The sequence below is a fragment of the Pyrus communis genome, chromosome 6 (assembly GCF_041283825.1).
Source record: "Pyrus communis isolate YQ-2024b chromosome 6, ASM4128382v1, whole genome shotgun sequence".
NCBI classification, from domain to species: domain Eukaryota; kingdom Viridiplantae; phylum Streptophyta; class Magnoliopsida; order Rosales; family Rosaceae; genus Pyrus; species Pyrus communis.
Genome location: NC_142570.1, coordinates 2,587,576 through 2,615,068, shown reverse-complemented (window position 1 = coordinate 2,615,068; position 27,493 = coordinate 2,587,576). Strand labels below are relative to the sequence as shown.

The 27,493-nt window shown below is 37.8% G+C and overlaps 4 protein-coding genes across 6 annotated transcripts; 1 reads left to right on the top strand and 3 right to left on the bottom strand.

The window, feature by feature from the left end:
- Positions 1–23: 23 nt before the first annotated feature.
- LOC137710848 (UDP-glycosyltransferase 83A1) lies at positions 24–1,891 on the bottom strand. The gene is given in 3 exon segments (XM_068449990.2): positions 24–908; positions 911–1,108; positions 1,217–1,891. Coding segments are annotated over 3 exon segments (1,413 nt in total). The 5' UTR covers positions 1,746–1,891; the 3' UTR covers positions 24–222.
- Positions 1,892–3,498: 1,607 nt separating this feature from the next.
- LOC137710849 (protein Asterix) lies at positions 3,499–4,786 on the bottom strand. The gene is made up of 3 exons (XM_068449991.2): positions 4,458–4,786; positions 4,256–4,356; positions 3,499–3,723 (listed from the first exon to the last, which is right to left on the bottom strand). Exons 1-3 carry the CDS (start codon positions 4,596–4,598, stop codon positions 3,657–3,659), a joined length of 309 nt encoding a protein of 102 aa, XP_068306092.1. The 5' UTR covers positions 4,599–4,786; the 3' UTR covers positions 3,499–3,656.
- A 2,008-nt stretch (positions 4,787–6,794) lies between these two features.
- LOC137710361 (uncharacterized) lies at positions 6,795–14,921 on the bottom strand. The gene is made up of 10 exons (XM_068449315.2): positions 14,845–14,921; positions 13,740–13,800; positions 13,386–13,633; positions 10,661–13,281; positions 10,347–10,471; positions 8,326–10,218; positions 8,135–8,183; positions 7,780–8,033; positions 7,555–7,662; positions 6,795–7,387 (listed from the first exon to the last, which is right to left on the bottom strand). Exons 3-10 carry the CDS (start codon positions 13,576–13,578, stop codon positions 7,165–7,167), a joined length of 5,466 nt encoding a protein of 1,821 aa, XP_068305416.2. The 5' UTR covers positions 13,579–13,633; positions 13,740–13,800; positions 14,845–14,921; the 3' UTR covers positions 6,795–7,164.
- A 6,311-nt stretch (positions 14,922–21,232) lies between these two features.
- On the top strand, positions 21,233–26,909 carry LOC137710381 (protein LEO1 homolog). 3 transcript variants are annotated; one of them, XM_068449340.2, is made up of 12 exons: positions 21,233–21,494; positions 22,201–22,517; positions 22,788–22,923; positions 23,027–23,212; positions 23,871–24,047; positions 24,559–24,690; positions 24,877–25,056; positions 25,145–25,276; positions 25,544–25,648; positions 25,730–25,963; positions 26,395–26,545; positions 26,616–26,909. In XM_068449340.2, the coding sequence occupies exons 1-11, from the start codon at positions 21,384–21,386 to the stop codon at positions 26,521–26,523; spliced, it is 1,839 nt and encodes a 612-aa protein (XP_068305441.2). In that variant the 5' UTR covers positions 21,233–21,383; the 3' UTR covers positions 26,524–26,545; positions 26,616–26,909. The 3 variants fall into 3 exon arrangements, with proteins under 3 accessions (XP_068305441.2, XP_068305442.2, XP_088551519.1); XM_088695393.1 differs by having other exon boundaries at positions 21,266–21,494; positions 25,736–25,963; XM_068449341.2 differs by having other exon boundaries at positions 25,736–25,963; positions 26,395–26,909.
- Positions 26,910–27,493: the final 584 nt, after the last annotated feature.

Here is a 27,493-nt window from a genome sequence, read left to right as displayed (position 1 = left end):
TATGTGTCTAAAACAATATCCCATTTGATAATTTATTTTTTAATAATAAAGGCAGCCAAGTAAGGCTGAAGGATGCATTTTTAACAGAGACCAAGATTAGGTTTTGTTTTATTTTTTATTTTATTTTTTTACCATCGGTATTGAAGAAGGGGGAGAATCGAACTCAAGACGTCAGATGCAGATGTTCAATGCTCTAACATTGGGTTAATATGTTAATATGCCTCATTGCTTGATTTGTTCAATGAAGCTTTCCAAATTCTTTGCAGAAGATCCTCCCTTCCTCAAACTCTCTTCAGCCATTTCCTTGAGCCTCATTGAATTTCCTCTTATGCCCTCGTCAGCAATCAAATTTTCCAATTTTCTTCTGATTTCATGCCTTGTAACAATCCCATACTCATCCGGGTTCAAACATAATCCGACTTTGTAGCCGTCGCAGATGCAACTCCGGTTGTAAAACTGATCCGCAAAATTCGGCCAACACAGGATTGGGACGCCCGTGCTGATGCCATCCATGGTTGAGTTCCACCCACAATGACTTAAGAAACAAGCAACAGATGGGTGAGCCAAAACCTTCTCCTGAGGCGCCCAGGGAACCATCTTTCCATGACTCACCGGTATTCTCTTTTCGTACCCGTCTGGGAATTTGGAAGAAGAGCCGCTGGTGAGGGCTGATCGGTTAACCCATAAGAATGGCCGGCCAAGAAGTTCAAGGCCGAGAGCTAATTCATCAATTTGGTGCTGGCTGTGTTTGGCAATGCTGCCAAATGCAACATAAATAACTGATCTGGGAGGTTGTCTGTCCAGCCAGCTTAAGCAAGTAGAGTCCTCCGGCCAGAAGGTCCCGGCAGGTTTTCCATTTGCAAGCAATGGACCGAGTGGGAGAATGTTTGGGATTGTATCACCAACAGGGGGTTGAGCTCATGAAACCAGTTACACAGAATCCAGCAGCATTTTTCTAAGTTCTGTTGAATGGAAAATAAGCTCTGGAATATCATCTTCTGCGCAATCTGGTTTCCAGGATAGCTCCACACCAAATCACCATCAATCAGCGGTGGCAGGTCCGGTAACAGTTGAACCTTATTCCCTTTCATTGTTGGTGTTGGAGTTCCTGTGAAGTCAATTTTCAAATACATCACAAAATTAGTTCTCTACTTTAGCCAACAGTAGAAAGGCTAAAATATATGTAGTTCAAGCCTTGAAAGACTTAATTACATACCGTTGGAGTCTATAATCCCGGCCTCAATCAGCTTCGGAATGCTGAGTGCCAAGGCCAAACCTCCAGGTGTAGATGGCCAGAACATCGCCAACTTAATCTCCCTTTTCTCAGCAAACTCTAAAGCCCAACCGAAAATTGCATCAGCTATGATACAGGTCACCTGATTACCCTCCAGGTTGGCCTTGTTTAACAAATTCTTCAGATGGCCAGGCATAACTTTGAATATACTCTCACCCACTTTGCGTTCATCACTTCGCGGATCTTCTTCTGGTAACCCATCAGGTACAGCGACAAGGCTGACCTGATCACACTGCTCGCCATCCAACTCCGGCTGGGAAGCCATCAGACGTGCATGTAAAAACTCTGTTACCACAAGTGTGACCTTTATTCCACGACTGGCAAGTTGATACGACAACTTTATGAATGGTGCAACATGTCCCTGTATAGGGTATGAAACAAGTACAACATGGGTAGCCTTTTCTTGATCTGGTCTTTCCAGATTGGAGGAAGTTAGCTGTCTGTGTTCCATCTCCACACACTCTCTCTCTAAAATTCTTCCCAGAAAAGTAACTCACAAGTAAAAGCGAGGACGAAGAAAATATTTCATTCCTCTATGTATACAACCTCAAAGTGAAAGACTGCTCCAGTAAGCATTGCAATATTTTCAGGAATATATATTAGTTTTCAAAGTAGCATTCATCCATTTTCGTCGTTGGTTATGCGAAAAACCAACATCATCTTTGCATGAAAGAACATAAATAATACTTAATAGCAGTCATTCATCTTTGATAAAGATTTTCTCTTCCAGATTTTCTGCAGAAAAATATGTTGAAAGCTCAAAATTCACGGACACGGGGGAAAACCAGCGTATCCCGTATCTGATACGTGAGGATACGGATACGGATACGCATAAGATACGCATGGATACGCGCCCGATACGTATCGGAGTGAAGGGATACGTTGTTGAACAATGAGATACGCGTATCGTACTGTGGAGATACGGGTATCCCACTTTTCAGATACGTTTCAACTAAAATCGGAGGATGATCAGAATCGTGCTTGATTGAAATTAGCTAAATTAAAATTCGGATTTACCTATTTAACTCGCTCGAACCTCAGAAATCAGAATCGTGCTTGACCGTCGTCTGCAAGTACTCCGTCGTCTCTGTCGTCTCCGTCTGCAACAGCTGGTGAGAGCTATTCGAAGCTTACTCCTCTGCTTCACTGATCATTGAAATATTCAAAGCTTAACTGATTCCCCGAGGTAAAACCCATCTCTGAAACTACAAGCCCCTTCTGCTTTGCTTTTCTCATCTCTGAAACTAAAAGCCTTTTGCCTTTTGATCTCTGTTTTTAACTTTTTGTATATGATAATGATAATAATATTGTATTTTGTATATTATAATATATTATTCTGAAGTGGATTGAGCTCTTATTGTTTATATGTTTTTTTAATTTTTTCGAAAACTGTTCATTTTAATTTTTCAAAGTTTGAAGACTAATTGCTTATTGGATGGACTATCTTTCTAGTTGTTTGAAGTTTATTGAAATAAATTTGAACTTGAGTAATAAATTTGAATGCTTATTTTATAATATTTTAGATTTATTTATTTATATTTTTAATTACCGTATCCCTAACGTATCGTGTCTTCATTTTTAGAAATTTAACGTGTCCCGTGTCCATGCATCCTAGGGGCCCATAACATTCCATGTTGAATCAAATGCAAGATTTGGCACAAAAGGAAGAGAACTGTTTTATAGTACAAGAATGATTGGCTATAAACTATCATCCAATAAAGTGCAAAAAAACAAAAAGAAAAACATAAAAACAAGAACTATATAACAGAAGGCCAGCCACACCTTCCACTGCTATAAGATTTGTGACAACCACGTTTTATAACAGTTGAGGAACTTATCACTGTCACCTGATACATATTGTAAAAAAATAAACGAAATACGTCCAGAGATTGGAATCATGATTCTACATATCTTTATAATCCCAAAGTATATGATGATATAGCATTGAAAATATGCAGACAATTCCAAACAATAGAATGGTTTGACGAATATGCATCCCTAAGCCAATTCTGCTACAATGTAATGCATTCCCAAAACATAAACTGCCAGTTAGTTTTACATAATTCATCTGCTATTAGGAGCCCTGTCGGAACCAGTTTCACCATAGTACGGCTCTTAGCCTATATATAGCCCAGCTCATTGAGATCGAAAGGAACATTAGCATGAAAAAGCAACAAAAGAGAGATTGACTGCAGATCAAGAAATAACTAAAAACTTCAATTGAATTGATATAAGAAGCACACTATCCCTTAAAATTGATGGCATCAAACTTAAACGACAGTTTCCATCTAGGAAAAACAAAACGATAATCGGATAAAGCGAAACTGCTTAGCATTACATCTCAATTCTCTTTCAACAAGTTTCAACTCTTTTGTGTCCCTGGTCGAGCAGGTCCGAAGTAGTTGGTTACCAATCCCATAATAGCAAACCTGGTATGTCAGACAAAACATATGAAACAGGAAAGATCTTAGAACAAAACACATGACAAAATTCACAATCGCATCACATCCATTCAAGAATAATAAAATCAGCCCATAAATTATGGTGAATACAAGTAGCACTTAAGTCTTAAGCCTAACACAACACCCGTTTGGGATTACTTCTTTCGAAAGCACTTCCGACCATAAGCGCTTTTACTGAAAACGCTTCTATTAGATGCAATGCAAGTAAAAAAATTTAATAAAATTCCACGTGCTTCATGAAGTAGGTGGTTTTCTAGAAAGCACTTCCAGGGTTCTTCTAACTCAAAAGCATTTTAACTTTTACAGTAAAACGTTGTCAGAGGCGCTTCTGTTTATCTGAAAAGCGATTTAGCACTTCCAAACATGCTGAGAGTCATTCCTTTTCAGCTAAAGCTGAAATTTACAACTTCCAAATCTCAAATGCTTTGGTAAATCGGTAATCATGCAGAAATTACAAGGAAAATTTAATAATTAAGTAAAAAGTAAATTGTGAACTTACATCATGGCCATGGAGATCTGTTTGAGGTCGTTCTCCAAGTTCTTCATGTTCACCAGCGATTGAGCACAGAATATAATCGCAACCCAAGAACACAACTTGTACTGCAAATTCATGCATTCAAATAATTAATCACACCTCAAACATCAGCAAATTCCAATCAAAAGTAGCAAAATTGCAATCGAGAGAAAGAGAGAGTACGGACGCGGAACATGACGCCGGCGATGCCGAAGACGACGGCGATGAGACCGGAGTAATCCACTGGAAGATCTTGCGGCGGCACGGCGGACGGCACGTAGCGCTTCGCCGCGGAGGGCTGGCGCGGGTCGTTCACCGTCGATGACATCTCTCTTTTCTCTCTCGGCGAGTGATCTGATGGATCTCTGGCTCTCGCGCGAGTTTTGGAACGTTGGATGTGAAGAGGAAAACAGAGAAATTATTAGGTCGTGTTTGGTTTTTCTGTTAATGTATACGGACCCAAACTAAAAGGAAAACACGGTTCACTCAAACAGAGCCTAAACAAAAATTTTGTTTGGAAGATCAACCAAAATTGACATTTTATAATTGATTTGACGAGGAGTTGGATTTGAAAACAATTTTGACTGGGGAGGAATTCTCATCAAAGTTGTTCGTTATATAGAATTCGAGTAGAATTCAAGCAGTCCATCCTTTTCAAGGTTTGGGAAGATACATATAGACATTTTAGCCCATTGACCATCATCGTATGACTACTTGCGCCATGAATCGAACCAAAGATATGGTATGTGAAATACGGACCTAAAATTCGTTTTCAACCACTGGTCACCTTGTGGTGGTTCATATGAGATGCTTGTGAATTTACATAAATCGGAATTGAGATGGTAACTGTATGAGTTTTGGAACCTTTAATGTGACAAGAAAAACACAATTTTCCCCTACCAAGTAATATGCTTGGTTGATATATTTGCGGAAGTTGAGAAGGGAGTGCATGTCAAGCTCTCTTAAACTGCTAGGGTTAAGTTTTGATGCTCCTCCGAAGTGTCCGTCGTTACTTGCAAGTGAAGAAATACGCAGACGCTCGATTTTGCAAGTCTCAGCGGCCCCCAAAAACCCGAAGGAAAAGAAAGAACCGTCGCCAAAGGGCAGAAAGGGCTACAGGATGAAATTCAGTGCAGGTCGATTGCAATACCGATCCTTGGCGTAATAGTTTTTGCAACTTCACTGGTTTGGTCTCGGTCTTTTCACTCGGAATTGCCTGAGAACCGGTGCTTGGAATGCCGTACTGCAATTTTCAGTCGAGTGTAGCCTCTTTTTTCCGGCTAATGGCCGTCAAAGGTGAAGGAATTTGGTAAATATAACTGTTAGTTCATAGTGAAAGAAGTATTTTCTTATTGGTCATGCTTTGGAGCTCCAACAACCCGTCAACCCACGGGTGGCGAAGCACTCCTGAAACATGCTCCAAGCCTCCAGGCAATATGCATCCCTTTCTTCTCCAAGCAGCGAGTCAAAATAACATATATTTGGTAAAGTTTAAGTTGGATACACCATAACAAGACACATTTCCAGATGCATGTTCGAACACATATATCCTTCGAAAAATATCAAAATATTCATCCAAAGCTTAAAATTCAGCTAGAATTATCCTACAAACTTCAAGAATATACTCACGGTACACTGAATGTCACATAGCATACCATTCAACGATACAAGTAAGAATCCTTTCAGGCCAATGCTCGCCTAGCAATGAGTCACACTCCACACATGCACAGTTCCCTTGAGGTCCCCTCGAGGGTTTCAACATTATGCAATAACAAATGCTTAACACACAAACTGATAGAACAAGTACAAAATGGACCAGTCTCAACTCAGCAAGCACGATACTTTGCTTACAGTATTTTCAAAAATGGCGGACGTTGAGTATGCCGAAGTCTCTAAAAGTGCTAAAACACACATGAAAGGATAAAGGAAGCAAAACATCTAGTAAAGAAAGGCCACGTTTCCAAAGGGTGGTGATTTTCACACTTCCATTTTCTCCAACTGCACTACTCCCCTTGTTTTTGTCCCCTGATTCTCATTTCATTTATTCAATCCAAAGGGTAGAAATGTAGGGAGGAGTGCACGCGAAGAAAATGGGAGTGCGAAAATCAGCCATGAAAGAAAAACAAAAGAAGAAACCAACATAATGTATGCAGTACACAAAGCTAACATATTAATAAAGAGCTTAAACGGTGCTTCAAACTTTCTTCTGGAGTTGTTTCACCGTTAGAAGTGAATTTCATGATACAACTGATCAAAGGATAACAACCAGACACCATTGTAATCTTTTGACACTCAAACTAGTAGCACGAGAGCGGTGCAGCAGAATTTCAACTACCCCATTTTACTAAGCCTCCTGTGGATGTCATAAACTACCAAGAAAAATAACTGCCCATTGACTTTTACACAACTGAACCAAAATCAAGGCAAAATTTCTCAACTGATTTCAGAACTTAAGACCACAGAGTCCCTCTTCTCATAAATCCCAGTTGTAAGACCTCAATCAATGGATTTCACAGGCTTAGGATTATGAACGAGAATACATGATTACATGAATTATAGAAGTGTGTACAATTTTGAGTAATGGGACTGCGGTTCTATCCTCCCCCCCTTAGCCAAAAAATTGATGGGGCATCGCAGTTCCTTTCTAAACTTTCAGAGTATACAGAGACCATCTTATATTTCTTAAAAATGGCGTCAATGGCCCATAGTGAAAAGAACTAAAAGTCTCCTTTGCTATTAAAGGAGACAATCTAGAATTCATTCTTCTCCTACATTCCAATTTGTGCAACTGCTGTTGTGAACCATGTCCCAATAAATAAGTTGAAAGATAATTGACAAGAGGATCACAAGGGAGGTGGAGACAAATGGCTGAGGGAAAAATAATAAATTAATAATCAAAGTGAAAGACATTGTACCCTGTCTGGCAGATTTCTAGGCACTGGAAGTGCGGTAACATATTTCTGGGGACCGGATTTTTGAGCATCAGAAGACGATGAGGCCTCCGGCCCCTCACCTTGTGCCCGCCCATGAAACTTAGCAAAACGATTGATGACAGAAAACTTCTCAAGATCCTGGCTTTCCACTCTCAAGTCTAAGATTGAGCTTCCCTTGTCCAGTCTGCATGAATGGAAGATTACACCAGAGTATGAGAGAGAGAGAGCATACATAAGAACGATAAGATGATAATATTTAGTATCTAACATAGAGATTAAAGTTAACTACAATGTCAAAACTAGTAATAAAATACAGAGGCGTGAAGGAAAGGAAAAGGTTGTGGAGGCTACCTCAACAAATCATTTTCCAGCCTCCTTGCTTTATCAATAAAGTCTTCCACAACTTTTGAGTAGTTTTGATTGTCGATTTTCTTGTGTGTTCTAAGCTTCTCCGGCAAACTATAAACCATATAATGAAAGACTGAATGTTAGAATGCAATGAATAATGCAAAATCCACCAATCATCAATTCATTGCCTTAATGGAAAACTTTACATAAATTTTAAACAACTCTTACAGGTTTATATTGTCAAGAGGCAATGGAGTTTGAGCATCACTTCCAGAGCAGGAGATTGCACTGCAAGCATCACCCAGGGATAATCTAGATGCAAGGTAAGCCACACTCCCATAGCATGAGCTAGCATCTGCAGAAAGAACTGCTGCAGAAGGAGGGCGAAGCAGTTGCTGCATAAGCTGTGTAGTCAAGACTATCCTTCTTTTGGACCTAAGTATTGGCGGTCCATCTTCAGTTATTTCAGTTTCATCTTCCACCTATCAACCCAATATGAAGCAATTAGAAATTAGAACTCTCAAATAGAATTACAGTACATTAAAGCTTAATTGTGAGCTTAGTGGGTGAACTTGAAACGAACCTTCTCAACCAGTCGGTTTGTTGAGCGAGCCCAGTCTGCTTCAGCTGCACTGTAAGTATAAACCTTCCATATGTTAGAAATTCATGAAAGAAAAAAATATTAATATTTTTCCCTGAAACATAAAAATAACAAAGAAACTAAAGTTAAAATGGAGCATCTTTAATTATCGAGCAGAGGGTCAAGCAACCCACCTGATATTCAGAAGCCTTTGGGGAAGCTCAGTCAGCTCTTTATGCCAGGGTGAGAGTTCAGATGTAGCACTTTTACGCTTCATTGGTCTCTCAACAATTAAACTTTGATCAGCTACATCAGAATGCGATAAATGAGGTGAAGGTGATTGCTCCCTGGGAATAGGTACGGGAGCTGAACTCTGCGGGGTGGTAACAAGCTTACTAGCATCAGAAGCAGCACTTGCTTGCTCCATTGATTCCGAAGGATGCAGATCATCACCTGCCCTTCCAGCAACTGAAGGTTGTCCCATAGCCTTCATAGTGGTTCTCAGTGTATCATGCATTGGAAATATTTGCCCATTCTTAAAGGTTCCATACTGTTCAAACCAGGATGGTGCCATCTGGGGGCTAACTTGAGACTGTTCACCTCTAAGAGAAGATGCATTACTACTAGAGAAATTCTGGGAATTCTTCTGATTAAAAGCAAACATATTGTGACTAGATGCATTTGAATTTCGAGTATCCCCAAGCTTGGATGAAAAGCTAAGCATGTTAGGATCTCCAGAGGGAACTAAAGTATGATCAGCTGATGAATCTCCTACCATACTATTATATCCATAAGGTGGTTGTGATCCTCCCAGGGGACTCACCTGCTGAGTCTCCACACCAGAATCTGCACCTTTCAACTTCTTCACACTCTGATCATTTCCATCAACGTCTTTACTTTTCATAGCCTGCACTTGGTCCAGCAAGGAATAACTTTGATCCAAACTGTTATTTGGTCTTAAAGAGCGACCGAAAGCTTCAATATCTCTCTGGGTAGCAACAGAGCTTGACAAATTATTTGCAATGGATTCTTTTGCCTGCGAGACATTGATATTTTGGGCATTCTGAATGTTCTCAGGTGACGCTTGTTGCCTAGTACTTAGATTGGATGGTTGCTCTTTCCCAACAAAGCTTTGCATGTTCGAAGAATATGCACCAAAGGCAGACAAGCCATGCCCTCTTTCCCGGGTATCTTGCTCATTGAGCTTTGGTGATTCAGCACTTACAAAAGGTTGCTGAAATGGAACACTGGTCCATGCATTAGTCAACCCTTGAAACATGGCACCTTGATGGGACATACCCGATGCAACAGAAGGCTGAGAGCCTGGCAGAACATCTGATCCAGGGATTTTCAGGGCAGCAACATGTGAACCGGATTGATCAGCAACATTCAGATGTGATGACTCTGCAAAAGCAGAGGCAAGGTTATTCTGCGAAGTATTTCCAGACAAATCTGGCACTGATGGCAGGGCAGATTGGCTAGTTTGAGATATGTCACGAGAATCACCCATTTGTTTCGATCGGAAAGCATGTCTATCAAAAGGTATGTTCACAGACTGGCTTGCTGTTGCTTGTCCACTTGAACCAATCATGTGCTGATTTTCTAGTTGACTTCTTGAAAGAGGAAAACCAGATTTGAAAGCTGTAGGAAAACTTCCCTGAATATTGTACGGTGAAGCCTTTTTCCCTATCTGTCCTGAGGTACCAGAGAGATTGTTTCTAAATTCACCTTGAGATGCTTCACGGGAAGAAGGCAAGGACGGGGCAGATGCTGCCGAGGCCAACCATGTACGACCCTTTTCTCCTATCTCAGAATGGACAGGGGATGAACTGACAACTGCTTGTGAAGAGAACTGAGAAGATGAGGTATGATCTGCAATTGGAGTACGTTGAGATGGAGGAGCCAGCTGTAAACCATAACCTTGAGAAACAGATGACTGTTTTCTCTGTATTTGACCTACAGATCCATCAGAAGTTTCCACTTCAGGCATCTCTGATGATGTGTTGTGATCCGAAGAGGTGAAGTGTGTGGCATTGCCACCCTCCCTTGGTTGGTCCACCTTGTGAAGTAGCTCAAGCATATGTTGACTGCAAGGAATTGAAAATATTAAAGCCTTGTATCATCAAGCAAATCTATCTATATATGCATTGTACATATGCAGTATTCAACTAAAGCAAAAATAAGAATGGTAGCAAAGATAAAATTATTCAATTACCTTGATGGCGCAGCCTTAATTGGGGCATTACTACCAGGGAATCTGTCAAAGGGAGTAGACGTGCTTGGTACAAAACCTGGAAGCAAATTTTTGGAAGGTGTCTCATCTAAATGTTTTGCATCACCCTGACAACCAGGTAAACGCACAAGTGGGTAGAAAATGTCAACTAAACTTTAATTTTAGGATTACGAAAGAAAGAAAATCAAATAAGAAGACCTAAAGCAAAAACATATAGATGAATCAAGAAAATCAAAACTAAAAACTCTGGCATCAATCTCAAAGATATAAAAAAAAAAAAAAATACAATTGATCACCTTCTCAATTTCCATAGAACTTCTATCAGTGTGACCAATAAAGTTTGACTGCCCCCCTTGGTTGTAACTTTTAAAACCTGGAGGTACATTCTGGGACATAGCTTGCGAATAATGTGTCACATGTTTTTTCCCATAAGATGGTTCCACTTCAACATCCACATCCCCCATTGGATGATACTGAAACTTGCGAGTTGCAGGGGGTCTTCGAGCAGCATTACTAGATGATTTTTGTTTACTTCCCGGAAAAGCAAATGAATCACCAGCATCAGAGGCAACAGTTTCCTTCAAACCACCAATTGGAGCAGGGTGGTGTGCATTAGAGAAAAAAGTATCATTAGAATTCTCTTTTCTATTCACATTCTCCATATCATGCATCTCAACTGCTCTCTTCTCTAAGCCATTGTTCCCTGATGACTCCAAGACTAGATGATTCTTATCCAGATGATGCTGGTTTTTCCTCTCAACCTCATTTCCCTGAGAGTTCATTTGAGAATCAACTGATTTCCAGAATTCATGATTGTTTGTGAGTTGTTTCTGGCTTTCGTGGTTGACTCTTGCACTGCTGGAATTTGATTTCCCTAAATTGTTTGTGGCTGAACCCACTCTATTCATCTGTGGACTTCCAAAGGGATATTTTGCATGCTCCATTTCAGAATTTGAATTCTGAACAGAATCAGCCTTCCATATACCAGCAGCATGGCTCATTTCCTCATGGATGCCTCTCTTACGATCACCACCTGGTATTGATCGTGATAAAATTTGATTCCCATGACTTTTGAGATTATTACCCATATCTGTTGGCATAGATTCCATAAATTTCCTACCATTTAACATATTGAACGGCTGGCCATCACCATTATTTGACGAAATGCTTTGTTGACGGTTCCAGGAACCTGAAATGCTATTTGCATTTATTTCTGTACCTGATGAATGACTACCTTCTACAGGCGGCTTTTGTAGAGGACTGTTATCCAACCATTTACTTCCTTGTTCAGGAACCTGATGAACAAATCTCTGAGGAGAATCATTCTGAAAGACCTCACCTCGTTCATGCGAAGTTTTGGGTCCTGGTTGCTGAAATCCCTGAACATTAGAAAAACTAGCAGTCGTATTCGTCCTATGGGCATCAGCAGAGTGTGGAGAAGCTCTAGAATTCAAGTCGGAGGAAGAGTGCAAGTTGTTACCAGCCCAACCAGATTGTTGTTTGCGAGTATTACCAACATTTGAGCGCTGCTGATTCACAATTGGAGGTTCTTGATTTCCAAAACTTGGAGGACACCACTCTTGTAGCCCTATATCAGCACTAGAAGTTTCTGCTACTGCAGATTGCATAAGAGCACTCCAACTCCCACTTTGCAGAGAAGGAAGTCCTCCAAAACTTTCCGTGCCATCCAACACAGTGGAACCTCCCATTCCCACATCTGTGCTGCTGCCAAAGGCATCCCATAGATTGTCATCCGAACCAAACAAAATCTTTTCCTCAGTTGGATCTAGTGTAGCCACGCTCTGTGCGGGTGCAACTTGTGTTACTGCTTTCTCTTGCAATGGTTCTGAAAATCCAACTAGTTGTGGCCTCCCTTGGAATTCTTCCACGGGTTCATTTCTTTGATGGGGATTTCCTTGATTCAAGTTCTCCAAATTAAACCCATTATTCAAACCTTCAGCAGCAATAGGCCCAGGCATACTCCTGCCTTGAAAATCCTGTCTAGAAATCCGAGATCCATCTTGCATGCTAACCTGATCTGGAAATGCAGAATATTGATTACCTGGAAAGGAATTATTACTTGCCGACATCTGCTGCATTGCCGATCTATCCATTTGAACATGAGGATATGAACCTGTTGAGCCACTTGTGCTAGTAACTGGAACCCCATACAGAGATTGATCAGCATGTTGAGGAACAAAACCCATCATGCGTAGTGAGTGGGCTTGTTCAGGGGTCAATGCATGTCCACTAGAGGCACCCTGAATAACAGGAGAAGCACCACGCTGTAGCCAGTTTGTGTTACCAGCCAGAAGATCAGGTGGCCATTGATTGTTAGATGGCTCATTGATGGGAACACCATTGATCAGAGCTGGTGAGTGGTTACCAGCAGCCTGTTTTGTAATGGAGGAAGCCTGATTTGCAAAAACCTGTTGCCTTTCTAGTTGCTGAAGTTGTTGCTGCCTTTGAAATTCTTGAATTTGTGAGAACATAACCTGTCGCTGTAACTGCTGCATGTCACTAATCCCTGATTGCTGCCTAGGCAAAGACTGCATCATGCCGGGATGTGGACCATTCATGTGCTCTTGACCACCGAAAAAATCAAAACCAATTGGGGATTCTGAAGCTTCTAATCTCACCGAATTACTCTTATGCTCAGGGCCACTTCCTCTCTGTGATTCATGTACCGGCAAGCCTCTAGATGTTAAATTTTGCCGATCAGATTCTGAATCCACACCCGAAAAGTTAGCTTCATTCTGCCTTGCTCTAAACATCTGGTGCCCATGAGCATAGCCATTCAGGTTAGCCTGTTGATTTTGATACTGAGCTCTGCCAAACTCGGGTCTCACATTTGATTGCATAAAATTCAAACCATGAGGCACATGGTACGGCTGACCCCCATGCCCTCTCTCCGAATCTGTTCGTAATAAAAGAATAGAGATGTTTAGAAAGAGGTGATGGCTCAGGCAACACAAAAACCATTACAACCTTATAGTAATCAAGAAGTTAAATGACTAGTACCTGGTTGCAGTACATTATAATTCTTTAAACTTGAATTAACAGGAGCTCCACTTTGTCTCTGGCCCCCAACCCACAGGTTGTTGCTAAGTCCTGGCCAGTTCCCGTCAACAGCCTGAGGATGATGCTGACCCTGTGACAAGTTCTCTTGGCCAAAGAAATTATGGACCCTGTCTCCAACTTCGTTTCCAGGCATAGATAATCCAGCCACAAATTTGCAGCAGCTAATGTTCTTTTAAGAAAAATACTACCTACAAAAAATATGAATAGAGTTCAGAGCTACCATATTCCAACAATTCTAAGATACCAGAAAATCATATTAAGTTCGACCAAACAAAATCCCATTCAGAAACACACCTTTTTCCAATATAATTTAGTGCCAATCCAACTGCCATGTTCCCCGCCCAAACTACTTATCCTGAATATAACCATGTGACGGTTAGGCACACATCAAGTACATCATGTATTAGAGGCAAAATAACAGCTATCAGATATCCATCACGATAATTCCTGTTAAAAAAATTCCCAATCAAAATACCAGAACCGATATTTGGTAGATCTCTAATTCATATGGTTTGATTAAGTTGCACTATAGGACTGCAATATATGGACCCTTTTCAGAATACTCTATTATCTTGTGCATGTATATTTGTATTGAGAAAACTCGGCTTCAATTCCATGACAAGTTCATATGGTTTGCTCATTACATTACACTCCTATAAATATTGGTCAATCTAACAAACTACACCGTGAGGTAGGTCAATAAAGTTCACCCACTCTCAAGTAAATTTAATGGTGGGGAAATGGACTGCTATCCAGCAATGATTTCAAACCTATATGTAAACAACACAAACCTGTGTATCCTATGATAACACATTAAAGCATTAACTAAAATAAAAGACAGTTTCACAGAAACAACAGTCATACAAACAAGTGAAAAGGAATATACAATCGACAGTGTTCCCTGCCCTCTTGAGCACCTCACTCGAAAAAATCGTCAAGTGGGGAAAACCGGAGGCAGTCAGATATGTGAAATCCATCAACCCAACCCAAATCTGACACTATAACCTGTTGCTCCAATTGGCTGGCTATAATGCAAGTAGCAGGCAAAAGAACGAAACTTCCCGGAATTTCTCTACGAAACCACACAAAACTAATCCAGCCAAAATGCTTCATTGTAATAAATTAAATTTTAAAAACTAACAGAAAGTTTTAAAATTTGAGTTGTTAATTCTTTCCTTTCCGGTCCATTTATGAGCAACCAAAAGGAATGCTAAAGCCACATTTATAGCAAAAACAGATAAGATCGAAAGCAAAGCACCGACACTTCAACTGTACAAGCAGACGGAGCTGCCCAGCCATGGCATGCCAAAACCCTAGCTTAGATTTGAATTACCAGCAGAGATGGTTCGTGCGGAGAGAAAATTAGGGTTTTTTGATAGAAAAAAATGGGGAAACTCACAGTGACGCTGCGCGGCCGCCATTGAAGCTGGAAGCTGATCCTCCGAGACTGTCAGATTGAGAAGCGTTAGGGTTCGAATCGGAGAGAGAGAGGACTGTGTCTTTCAGCTTCAGATAGGGAGAGAGAAAGGGAAGAGGGAGAGAGAGAGAGAGAGAGAGAGAGAGAGTGATCGAAATACTGCGAAATTTTCAACGAACCGAGGGACAAAACTGAGGTTCGGCAGCCGAAGCTGGGTGGTTCGGATCCGAAGCTGGGTGCAGGGAAAGGGAGGCGTTTTGGCGAACGCGTCGGGGTGGGTATTTCTGAAGAGTTGTTGAGGGTAGAGGGAGAGTTAGGTACTCCTGCAATTATATTCTGCCACGTGGAATTATGGAGTGTGGCGCCTGCTTGATGATAAATTTTAGGATAATTATTATTTTACTCCGTTCAAGTATTCGTATAATTCACATTTGATATTCTTATTTTTTATCTCACTTTTATACTTAAAGTTACGATTTGCTCTCAAAATTATACTTCCTTCAGTTTAGTTGTTAAGTTTTCCGTTAAACAATGATGTGGCAAGTCTTTGGCTCACCAAAAAATTTAAAGTTAATATAAAAAAATGTTACTAAAAGAAACATAAATATGTCACTCACTTAGTACTCCCGTCTAGTGTATTCATCTTCACTTGTAAGTGACAAATCTTAGGTTTAATTCTTACTAAAGGCGAATTAAACCACGTTATTGCTGACTTAGTATAAATAATATTGTTTGTTCGAAGAAGAAAAAAAAAAAAAAAAAAAAAAAAGGGCCGATAACGGATGTTGTGCCCACCCATAAAAGACAGGAGGAGGAGGAGGATGGGATTGTAAAGTGCAAGCAAAGATTTTTAAATTTTGTAGTTTTCTTTTATATATATGATGTTTTTATTGCCCAAACTTTTTTCATGATTTAAATTTTTTTTTTTTGTGGTGGGTTAAAGGCCTATCAGGTCATTGTTTAACGAAAAACTTGATTAGAGATTAACTAAATTAACAGAAATATGATTTTGAAAGCAAATCACAATTTTAGGTGTATAAAAGTGAAACAAAAAAAACTAAACCTAACAAAATATGAATTTCACGATACTTAAATTAGTAAAGTGAAAATTACGCTCGTAATAAAATCCAAATGAGAAGGTACATCGCAGAGTCTTTGACTCCTCCACTCCTTGTATTGAAAGATTCTCACCATAAAAGAAGTACAAAAAGAACACTTGTTATTTCCCTCCAATTTATATAATTCACTCATATGATATGCCATCACTCCACCAGTAAAGTAGCACTAAAAATAATTGAAGTCTCTACCAAGGGCTTGCCCTGTGTAAAGTTGCAGCAAATGTTGAATCATCACGGAAACCCCAATTAAACTACTTTTTTTCCCAATGCAAACAATTGTACTTGTCAATAATTGTCTCTTTTTCTTCATCTTTCTCAACTTTCGTGTATTAGGAAATTACAAATATTGCATCAAATAAGTTTTTTGCGTTGTAGTCTCTCGAAAGAAAGGAATCAATTTTGGAGACAAAAATCAAATGGAAGAGATAGACTGATAGAGATAGGTTTTGTAGAAATGGCAAAGGTTTGTTTTCATCCTCCATATAACTCCAAGTCTACAATGATGTGTAGCGTGATTTGTGAATGCTGAAACGTGGACAAAAAGTGTAATCGTCTCTTTACAATAATCTATCTTTTTTGGTGAGGTGCCTTATTAACTCGAGCAATTGAATCCTAAATAAAACAAAATTAGATATAGATAGATATATCTATATTCACAAATCACACTACACATCATTGTAGTGTTTTTAAAGCTCGTTTGGAAGTGTTTTTAAAATGATTAATAACGTTTTTTGTGATAAAATGTTTTTGAAACTAATCCTAAATAAAAATGCAATTGAATCCTAAAAAAATACTCAAACAGCTTCCTGGAAAAAGTACATAACTAGAACTTCTTCCTGGAAGCACTTCAAGTGCTTTTGAAACTCAAAAACATGTTCTCTTAAATCGCTTTCGGTCATTTCCCAACGAGTACTTATTTACTCAACCAAAAAAGTCTGCAAGTGACCATTTACTACAGTGGTGGAATGATATTGAGCCCTTGCATGACGGTGTGGGTTTGAACCCCGTTAGTGGCTAATCTTACATCTAATCTAACAAGGTGTAAAATATAAGAAAAACTAATGAAAAGCCTAAAAAAACTTTAGTTTTAATGAAAAATGACAAATGAATGTGAGTAAATAGTACAAGTAAAAGGTAAAAGGTAAAAGTGTAATTTTTCTTTAAAAGTAAATAGTACCGAGAGTATTTTGTTATGACTTCCTAAAATATATTGGTTATCTAAATTATCATCCATAGTTAGTAAAAGAAAATTGATTTTTCTAACCAAAAAAAAAAAAAAAATAAGAAGTAAAATGATTTTTACATTTTCATTTCTTTTTGTGCACTTCCTCATGTGTTCTTTTGACTTTCATTTGATTTATTTGGACTGCCACCGTGAAGTAGTCATCACGTTAAGGAAATTTAGCCTCTTAATTACACACATATAATTAGGTGGTAGTGGTTTCAGCCAGATCTTTTGTCGTCTAGCGTCAGTTTCTAGACAAACCGCTACCAAATTTTTTTCCGAAAATATCAAACCAAGCCAAAAATTCCGATCTCATACCGAAATTTTTTTAAAACGATAATACATAAATTTTTGGGATACATATCCGAATCGATCAAGAACTTTTTGGTACGAGAATCGGGATTACATATTCATGGTTTGGAAATCCCAAATTGAACCGAATATATATATATATATATATATATATATATATATTTTGTTGCATGCATGTTGAATGCTGAATTTAAGTAGTTTGATAGTAGATTTCAATTGAAATTTAAGTAGTTTAATATTAAAAATAAAAGTATGAAATTAAATAGTTTGGAACTTTGGAATGTCAGTGTAACTTGGTATGAAATTTCGAATTGATAAGAAGTAAAAAAAGTAAATTTCAATTGATATAAAATTGAACAACAAACCCAGCAAACCCATAAAAGACAGAGGATGTTGTGCCCACCCATAAAAGACAGAGGATGGGATTGTAAAGTGCAAGCAAAGATTTTTCAATTTTGTAGTTTTCTTTTAGATTTATGATGTTTTTATCGCCCAAACTTTTTTCACGATTTTAAATTTTTTTGTGGTGGGCCAAAGGCCTACCATGTCATTGTTTATCGAAAAACTTGTCTAGAAATTAACTAAGAACTCGTTTGGATGTGCTTTTAAAATGAAAAACTTGTCTAGAGATTAACTAATAACTCGTTTAGATGTGCTTTTAAAATGATTGAAAATGCTTTTGGTGAAAATATTTTTGGAAACAATCCTTAGTGAAAATGTTAGTAAATCCTGAAAAAAAAAAAAACACTTAAAATGCTTCCTAAAATGTGCTTTTTATAGAAAGCACATAACTTATGCTTCTTATAGAAAACACTTAAACTACTTTTGGAACCTAAAAACATTTTCTCTAAAAATACTTTCAATCATTTTAAAAGCACATCCAAATAAGCCATAAACTAACAGAAGTACGATTTTAAAAGCATATTGTAACTTTAGATACGAAAGTAAGACAAAAAAAATTAAATCTAGCAAAATACGAATTTCACGGTACTTAAAATGGTAAAGTGAGAATTGCGCTCGTAATAAAATCCAAATGAGAAGGTACATCGCACAACCTTTGACTCCTCCACTCCCTTGTATTGAGAGATTCTCACCATAATGAAAGTACAAAAAGAACACTTGTTATTTCCCTCCAATTTATATAATTCACTCATATGATATGACATCACTTCACCAGTAAAGTAGCAGTAAAAAGAATTGAAGTCTCTAACAAGGGCTTGCTGTGTGTAAGTTGCAGCAAATGTTGAATCATCACGAAAACCCCAATTAAACTACTTTTTTCCTAATGCAAACAATTGTACTTGCCAATAATTGTCTCTTTTTCTTCATCTTTCTCAACTTTATCTTATTCGGAAATCACAAATATCGCATCAAAGAAGTTTTTTGCATTGTAGTCTCTTGAAAGAAATGAATCCATTTTGGAGACAAAAATCAAATAGAAGAGATAGACTGATAGAGATAGGTTTTGTCGAAATGGCAAAGGTTGTTTTCATCCTCCGTATAACTCCAAGTCTACAATAATGTGTAGCGTGATTTGTGAATGTTGAAACGTGGACAAAAGTGTAATCGCCTCTTTACAATAATCTCTCTTTTTTGGTGAGGCGTCTTATTAACTCAAGCAGACAATAGCTTACAACATGCTTAAAGTGATTTCAAAACATCATATAGTAAATTAAGACAATTTTTGTTCACAAACAAAAATAAAAAATAAAAATCTCATAGTCTATTATTTACACACCTAATTTAATTTTAACTTCTTTATCTTAGGAGTATCGAAAGGATATAAAAATCACATTCACAAGAGGGTGGCAAAAATGTATTCTCTTGAGTTTGTGTATTGAAAATACTTACGGTAGACCAAACAAGTATGTGTATGAATTTATCGTTAAACAAGTAACCATAAATTCTTAACGTGATGTTTTTATGTATGTAGCAAAAGGATCTTGTAACCAATGGCTTCGAAACTCCTTAAAATTTTTTTTTTTTAATTTTTAATATGAAATGCCTTAGACTAATTAAAACAAAATTATTAAATAAAAATTGAAAGAAAATTACATTGACTTTTTATCTGCCAATTAAACACTTATTTGTATCAAAGCAATTATTCATTTGTCTCGACCCTAAAACATCCAACCACATCATCCATTTATAGCTCGTTTGAAAATGTTTTTAAAATGATTAATAGCGTTTTTTGTAATAAAATGTTTTTGAAACTAATCCTTAATAATAATGCAATTGAATCATAAAAAAGTACTCAAACTGCTTCCTGGAAGAAACACGTAACTGGAGTTTATTCCTGGAAGCACTTCAAGTGTTTTTGAATTCAAAAACATTTTATCTTAAATCGCTTTTAGTCATTTCCCAAAGAGTACTTATTTACTCAACCAAAAAAGTCTACAAGAGGCCCTTTACTATAGTGGTGTAATGGTGTTGATCCCTTGCATGATGGCATGGATTTAAACTCCATCGGTGACTGATCTAACATATAATATAACAAAATTTGTTGTTTAACAAAAAAAAAAAAAAAAAAAAAAAAACCAACAAAGTCTATTATTATTTTACTAAGTGTAGCTATATTTTACCTTCTTTCTCTTATTTGTGATCTCCTCTTTTCTAATATAGGTATATATAACATGGTGCAAAATATATTGGTTATCTAAATTACCATCCATCGTTAGTAAAAGAAAATTGAATGTTAAAAAAAAAAAAAGAAAAAAGAAAAAAAGATTTTTGCATTTTCATTTCTTTCCGTCCACTTCCTGTTCATATGTTCTTTGACTTTGACTTGATTTGTTTGGAGTGCGACCGTGAAGTTGTCATTTTGTCTAGTAAATTTAGTGTGTTAATTACGCATATAATTAGGTGGTTGTGGTTTCAGCCAGATCTTTGTCGTCTAGCGTCGGTTTCTAGACAAACTACTGCCAAATTTTTTCCGAAAATCTCAGATCATATTAAAAAATTTCCGATCTTATATCGAAAATTTTTGAAACCGATAATACCGAAATTTTATAGATCCACATCCGAACCGATCAACAACTTTTTGGTATGGAAATCGGGAATACATATTCATGGTTTGGGAATCCCGAATTGAACCATATATATATATATATATATATATATATTTGGTTGTAATGTTGAATTTAAGTAATTTAATAGTAGACTACTATTAGAAATAAAAATATGAAATTAAATATTTTGGAACTTTAGAACGTCAATTTGACTTGGTATGGATGAATTAGTATGAAATTTCTAATTGGTAAGAGGTAAAAAAAGTAAATTTTAATTAATATGAAATTGGACAACAAAATTTCCCACAACTCAAAAATCTAAAACTTTAACCCAAAAGCCCAAAACTCAAAATTCAGTCCCCAATCCATCCTAAAATACTGAAAACATTTCATGAATTTTAAAAAATTGAGAATACCAAAATTTCGGTTTGTGAATATTCTTCAAATTCTCGTCCCAAAAATTTTCAATTTGAAATTCAATATATCATTTTCAATTTAAGATTCCATACCAAACCACCCCTAAATCTAATTCATATTTTCGGATCCGGTCTCTCCCCTTTGAACTAGCAAGAATATCTAGTGAGTCACAAGTGAATAAGAATTTGTTTCTTTTATTTTTTCAAAAAAAGAAGATAAATATATCAAGAAATTTGGTTGACCCTATGACAAAAGGGGTATTTTAATTTAAATTTATTATTATTATTATTATTATTATTTTACTTTTACATAAAATTGTGAATAAATTCGAATTTGGGTTAAACGCCGAGAGAACAAAATCAGTGGGTGCAGGAGAACCGGCCCAGATCCGCGGCCAAGTTAAAATCCCCGTGAGCTCCGACGCAACACGCAGCAGCAGCGATGGGGGAGGAGAAGCGGCACCAGATGATGCAGAACCTGTTCGGCGATCAATCCGAAGAGGAGGAAGAAGAGGTCGATTCCGAGCACGAGTCCAATCCCCAGCCTAATTCTGTACGATCCTCTAATTTCACGTTTCCTTTTGGTTCAGATTCCAATTGCATGTTTTGGGAATGTTTAGGGTTTCAGTTTTGCTATGTTCTTAACTGAAGGAAGATATAGTTTGTGCTTTTGTTAATGGCGGTGGAATAAGGATGAACGAATGTATCTTGGGGATTTTATTGGTTGTGGTTGTTTCTAGGGTTTGGAATTGTGTAGGTTTGCTATTTGTTGTGGAAGAATGAAGGATTCAGAATTTAAGCTGGAAGATAATAGTTGTAACTTGTATTGTATTACTTGTTAATCCGCGACAGTCGGAATGTAACCTACGCGCTGAAGGGAATCCCGAAACTTTTATGTCTTTAGAGGCGAAAATGTGTGGAAGTTTGAACCTGAGGAAATTTTTTGTATTGTATTACTTGTTAATCCGCGACAGTTGGAATGTAAGCTACGCGCTGAAGGGAATCCTGAAACTTCTTTAGAGGCGAAAATGTGTGGAAGGTTGAACCTGAGGGAATTTTTTATCATAAGGAACTTGGGAGCGTTTAAAAATTGTATATCTTATACATGATGTGGTGATAGTAAGTTATTAGGGAAACATGTAGTTAGCTCTAATGTCTCGTGATTATGCTTATGTCGAAATGATCCTTTAGTACTTTTGACAACTATACCGCTAGCAGAGTGATTTGCTTAAACAACTACGTAATGGTTTTGTTTCCAGGATGAAGGAGAGGGCGCTCTGGAGGCTGAGGTTGAAGGTGAAGTAGAGGGCCAGGGGGAGGTAGAAGCAGAGAGTGATGGTGAGCAGCGTAATGCTGATCCTGATCCCGGAGAAAGTGAGGGCGAAAGAGAACAAAGTTCCCAAGAAGTAGATATTGGTGATCATAGAGAAGAAAGTGAAGGAAAATATACAGATACTGATGAAAAAGAAGAGTTAACCAGCCGGAGACGAAATGTGATTGAAAGTGGGTCTGAGAGGTCTATGGAAAACCATTACCCTGACATTGAAGATGAGGTTAATCAGGCCAGAAGTTCAAGGTAAATCTCTGTCTCCATCTGCCCATCTCTCTATCTCTCTCTCACACACACGCTTGTCCAGTATCTGAAGCAACATTTTTTATTCTCATATATCTTATTGGATTTTTATGGGATTGGGGCTCATGATGGTTTGTTCACCAGTCATTTTTATTTTTGTATCCAAAGAGAAGAACATAAAGATGACTGTATGCTTCTTGCACATAGACTTGTTTAGAGCAAGCAACTACCTAGTTTGACTTTAAGGACAATTCTCTTGATTGCCAACGGTAGATCCCCTGAGGAGGAAGAGGACCATAATAACATCGCACACTCTGCTGTTCGTAATGTATTTGGTGACTCTGATGAAGAAGAAGAAGAAGAGGAGACAGATTATGCTGTTCGGAATGACATCCAGCATGAATCAAATGTTAGTACCAATTTGGAAAGCAATATCCTTAAAATCTTTCTTTTGTAAATGCTGTCAGTCGGTCATGGTGTTTAAAATGATGTGACATCATTTCCTGTCTTAGAGATCACCAATGGAGGAGGAAGGCAGCTATGGAAAGAGTCCAAGACTAGAGGATGTGATGCCTGATGAAGATGCTAGGTATGATTCAGAAGAGGACAATATTGAGGCTAAACCTAGAGATAAACCGGTTGGCCCCCCATTGGAGCTAGAGATTCCACTACGTCCACCTCCTGCTCGTCCAGAAAAGGTTTGAGTTCTTATTCTACATGGTGGAATTTCTTTTTAAAATATTATTTGTTTGTTTTGTGTATCAGCTTCTAAGACCATATAAAATTGATGCAATTGTGTAAGATGACATATAAATTGGTGGTGATAGAGTTTAAGATTGCTGTTGTATTAACAGGAACAAACTGTAGTTAATTTTGGGTTTAAAGAATAATCCCATTTGCTTATGTTGAAGAGATATAATGCACTAATTGTTGGGAACATGGACTGTAGTTTGGTTCCAAATGACTTCCAGAAAATAGCTTTTCAGTTTTATTGATGGAAAAAATAAGTTTCTGACTGCAATCAGATAAAATACAAAATACGTACCAGTTATTTTCACGGACCTCAAAAGTACGATGCGAATGCACTGGTGCTATTTCTTCAAACGGTTGGATGGGTTACAGCAGGATTTGCCAACATATACTGTCATCAATGAAGTAATGGATGTGTAAGCTATGATATGGCTGCCTAGTAGAAACATCGTCTACATACCTTGGGATGATCTATTTGTCCATCCTCATTTATTTCATTTGGGCATCATTTGGGATACTTTATGAATGATTTGAGTCTGTTTACCATCAGATATGAAATAGTTAGAAGAAAAATTATATTAATATTCAAATTTTGTCCTGATGTAGATGAACATGATCAAAGTTTCAAATATCATGGGCATTGACCCCAAACCATTTGATCCAAAGACATATGTGGAAGAGGATACATTTGTGACAGATGAATCAGGATCTAAGAAGCGTATACGTTTGGAGAACAACATTGTGCGCTGGAGGAGAGTTAGAAATCCAGATGGCACGACAACTGTAAGTCATCATCTTTATTATATTCTGTTATATATATTCGTGCATGTGTGCAATGCGATGGATTGCTGCAGACTTTATGTGTCATTATTGTGTCAAAGATCCATGCTTGCATTTATTTGTCATTGAATTGCAGTGGGTGGACTTTGTGTTTGTGTACTTTTTTCCTCGTCTGCAAAGTGTACACTGAGTTGGATCAATGTTATAGTGGGTTATCCATTTGAGTACTTGAGTATCACTTTTCCAAAGTAAAACTTCCCATGTATAAATGGCTTGTAATTTGTTCGAGATGGGGCTTCTTTTTTCAAGATTAGGAAAACTTTGTGTCTGTGGACTTGCAGTTCCTTGGAACTTTAACATTTCGATTTTTCTCATATCTGTTGTTGGATTTTACAATTCTCTTTTCATCTTGAAAGGCAATATAGTTTTAAGTTTACCACAATACCCATTTTACATTGCATTGTTTACAAATATATGCACTCAGTGCTTCAACTATTATTTCCTATGATTGTAGAGTGAAAGCAATGCACGTTTTGTGAGATGGTCTGATGGCAGTTTGCAGCTATTAATTGGGAATGAAGTTCTAGATATATCTGTGCAAGAAGCACAGCATGATCAAGCGCACCTATTTCTCAGGCATGAAAAGGTAAAATTCCATATTGTTGGCGTTGTGGAATCCATGAATATATACCCAATGGTCTGTTTCCATCATAAATCTGGAAAAACAGCTAAAAAAAGTGGTTGAAAAGAATTCTTAACTGTCTACTAAGCAGCTAAAAAAGCTCGGTCTTCACAAAGAATTGTCATAAATACCTGTGCATTGTTCTTACAGGGAATCCTCCAGTCACAAGGAAAGGTTCTGAAGAAGATGAGGTTTATGCCATCGTCCTTGACATCAAATTCACATCGTTTGCTGACTGCTCTGGTTGATTCTCGACATAAAAAAGTATACAAGGTCAAGAACTGCGTTACTGACATCGATCCTGAGAGAGAAAAGGAGGAGAAAGAAAGGGTAAGTTGTTGCACAAGCTAGTTGTATCTGTTTATTATTATTATTTCTTCATGGAACATGTAGATTGATTTTTTGTTTGGTTCTGTAGGCTGAAAGTCAAAATATCAGAGCTAATTCGCTTCTTAATCGGAAGAAGGAGAAGGTGAGCCGAAAGTATACAACAACTGGGGACAGGAGGCGCCAACTTTCACCTGGTTTCTTGGAAGATGCTCTTGATGAGGTATGGTCTTGCTATTGGGGTAGGAGTGGAGGGTGGGCACGGTGGGAATTTCCTTTGTATTCTCTCTATTTTTCATGGTTTTGTTCCTTTACAGCATAATCAAATGCTAAGACGTATAGCTTTCCTGTTTATGACATTTGAAGAAAATTCTCTTTTTCACTTTTTTATGGGTGTGGAAGCCTCTATAGTCATTTTCTAATACATGCTGGAATTTTGTATTTATTACCTATGTATTAAGTGTCTTATCTGATCACTTCTGATTTTCAGGATGAAGAACCAAATTATCATGACTCTCGTCGTTCTCGCCGCCATATGGAGGAGGATTTCGAAATGGAAGCTCGAAGAGAGAAACGCATTTTAAATGCTAAGAAGGTCCTACAACTTAATTCTTACATTTTGCACATAATTTGATTGTATCTTTTCTGGAAAAAGTGTTCACACCTGGAATTTTAGTCACAGGGACCTAAAGATATCCCACGCAAGTCATCCTTGCCAACTGCCAATTCATATCGGCGTTCAATGGGTTTGTCAGACGAGTCTGAGTATGAGACTGATGGGGAAGATGAGGAGCCTCCACGTAAGATGGCTGAGGATTCAGAGCCAGAGTATGAAGATTCGGAAGAAGAAGATGAGGAAGAGCATCATGATGCCGAGGTTAATGATGCATCAGAGGAGGTGGAGGCTGAGGTATGTCCCTCTTCTTTTTAGTAAAAATGTTTCTGTATATATATTGTTGAGCATGTGGATCTGTTATGTTGTTACCATAGACGCAAGTGTTTCTCGTAGTTCGGTCTATCATATGTCAACAATTTATTTTGATAGGAATCATAGTCACATATCACTAAGATATAAAATAGAAGAATACGGCACCATTAATCTTGCTTCTGAGTTGGATTTTCCCCCTGACAATTACCGTTCCGTATTTTTAAGTGGAAATCTACTTGCTGTTAACTCTTCAAACGGAGGGAAAAGCTTCTTTGGTTCTTTAGTTGTTACTATGTGCGGAATTAGTTTGCCTATAATGTCGTTTGACACGAGGGCAAATTTTATGGTCTTGGTCAACTCTTCTACAACCTATGTACTTCTACTTTTACACGTGTTTCTCGGTATACTTGTAGGCGCCCAAGCAAAAGGTTAAGGACTCTGGACACAAGCGCAAGGCAGTCGAGTCAGATGAAGACTCTCCTCCTAGGAAGGCCGCACCACATCGCAGAATGGCTGTTGTTTATGATAGTGATGAGGAATAAAACCTTCGGTTGGATGATTCCAGTGAGTACTTTGCCACCTTTAAGACGTCATGATTTTTTTCACTCTTTAGCCATCTCACATTACTTTGCAGACAACTCGGCTAGGCTGAGCCTTGTCATCCCGGGTGGATGATCCAGAGACGAAACCAAAATGCCATAGGTTCAAAGATGACGTGAATTGTTAGTCTCAAATTGGGTCTTCGGAAACAAAACTTATGGTTGGTCGGATTTATGTTTCTTCAAATGTTTGCTTTGGTGTTGGAACTTTGTTTTGTGTCTGTGTGTATATAGCAACGAGTAGTTTGCTAAATTGGCAAAATTGCTGTGAATTCGGGAGATCTCTCGAACAGTTTTTGCCCCTTTGAAATGAATAATCTGATTATATATGGCAAAATGCTTCATGAGAAGGAGGAGAGGAATAGTTAGAATTATTCTGGCCGTGAAATTTCAAAGTGGTTTTGCTTTAAGCCTTGCCCATCAACCAGGCCTATTGGGAAAAAGGGACGCTCGGATGACGTCATCTGTAAAGCTGTGTAAAAAAAGTAAAAAGCATAAAGATTTTGTGTATTTTGATCTCATCACATCAATTTTTTTCGAGATCGCTATTGAACAGTGACATTGAGATGGAAAAAAAATTTGATTGGCTGGTTGTCCGAAAGTTTGTTCAAGCAGTCGCAAGAAAAAGTTGGAAAAAGTTGGCCGGTGAAAAAACGTGATAGAATTGTCAATCATGTAAATATTTTAAATTATAGTAGTGTATGTAGAAGTGTTCTGGTTGATTTCTTCATCCGTACCTAAAATAAAAACATGATATTTAGCCTAAATTTTCTTAAAATTAAAGTTTTCTTAAATTAAACATCTCTAAAAGTATTTTATATTAATAAACACATTTTTTTAATAGGACACTTTGGTAATGTTGGTAAACAACAAAACATGCCATTAGTCTAGCTTTATTTTGTTCCAACCACTA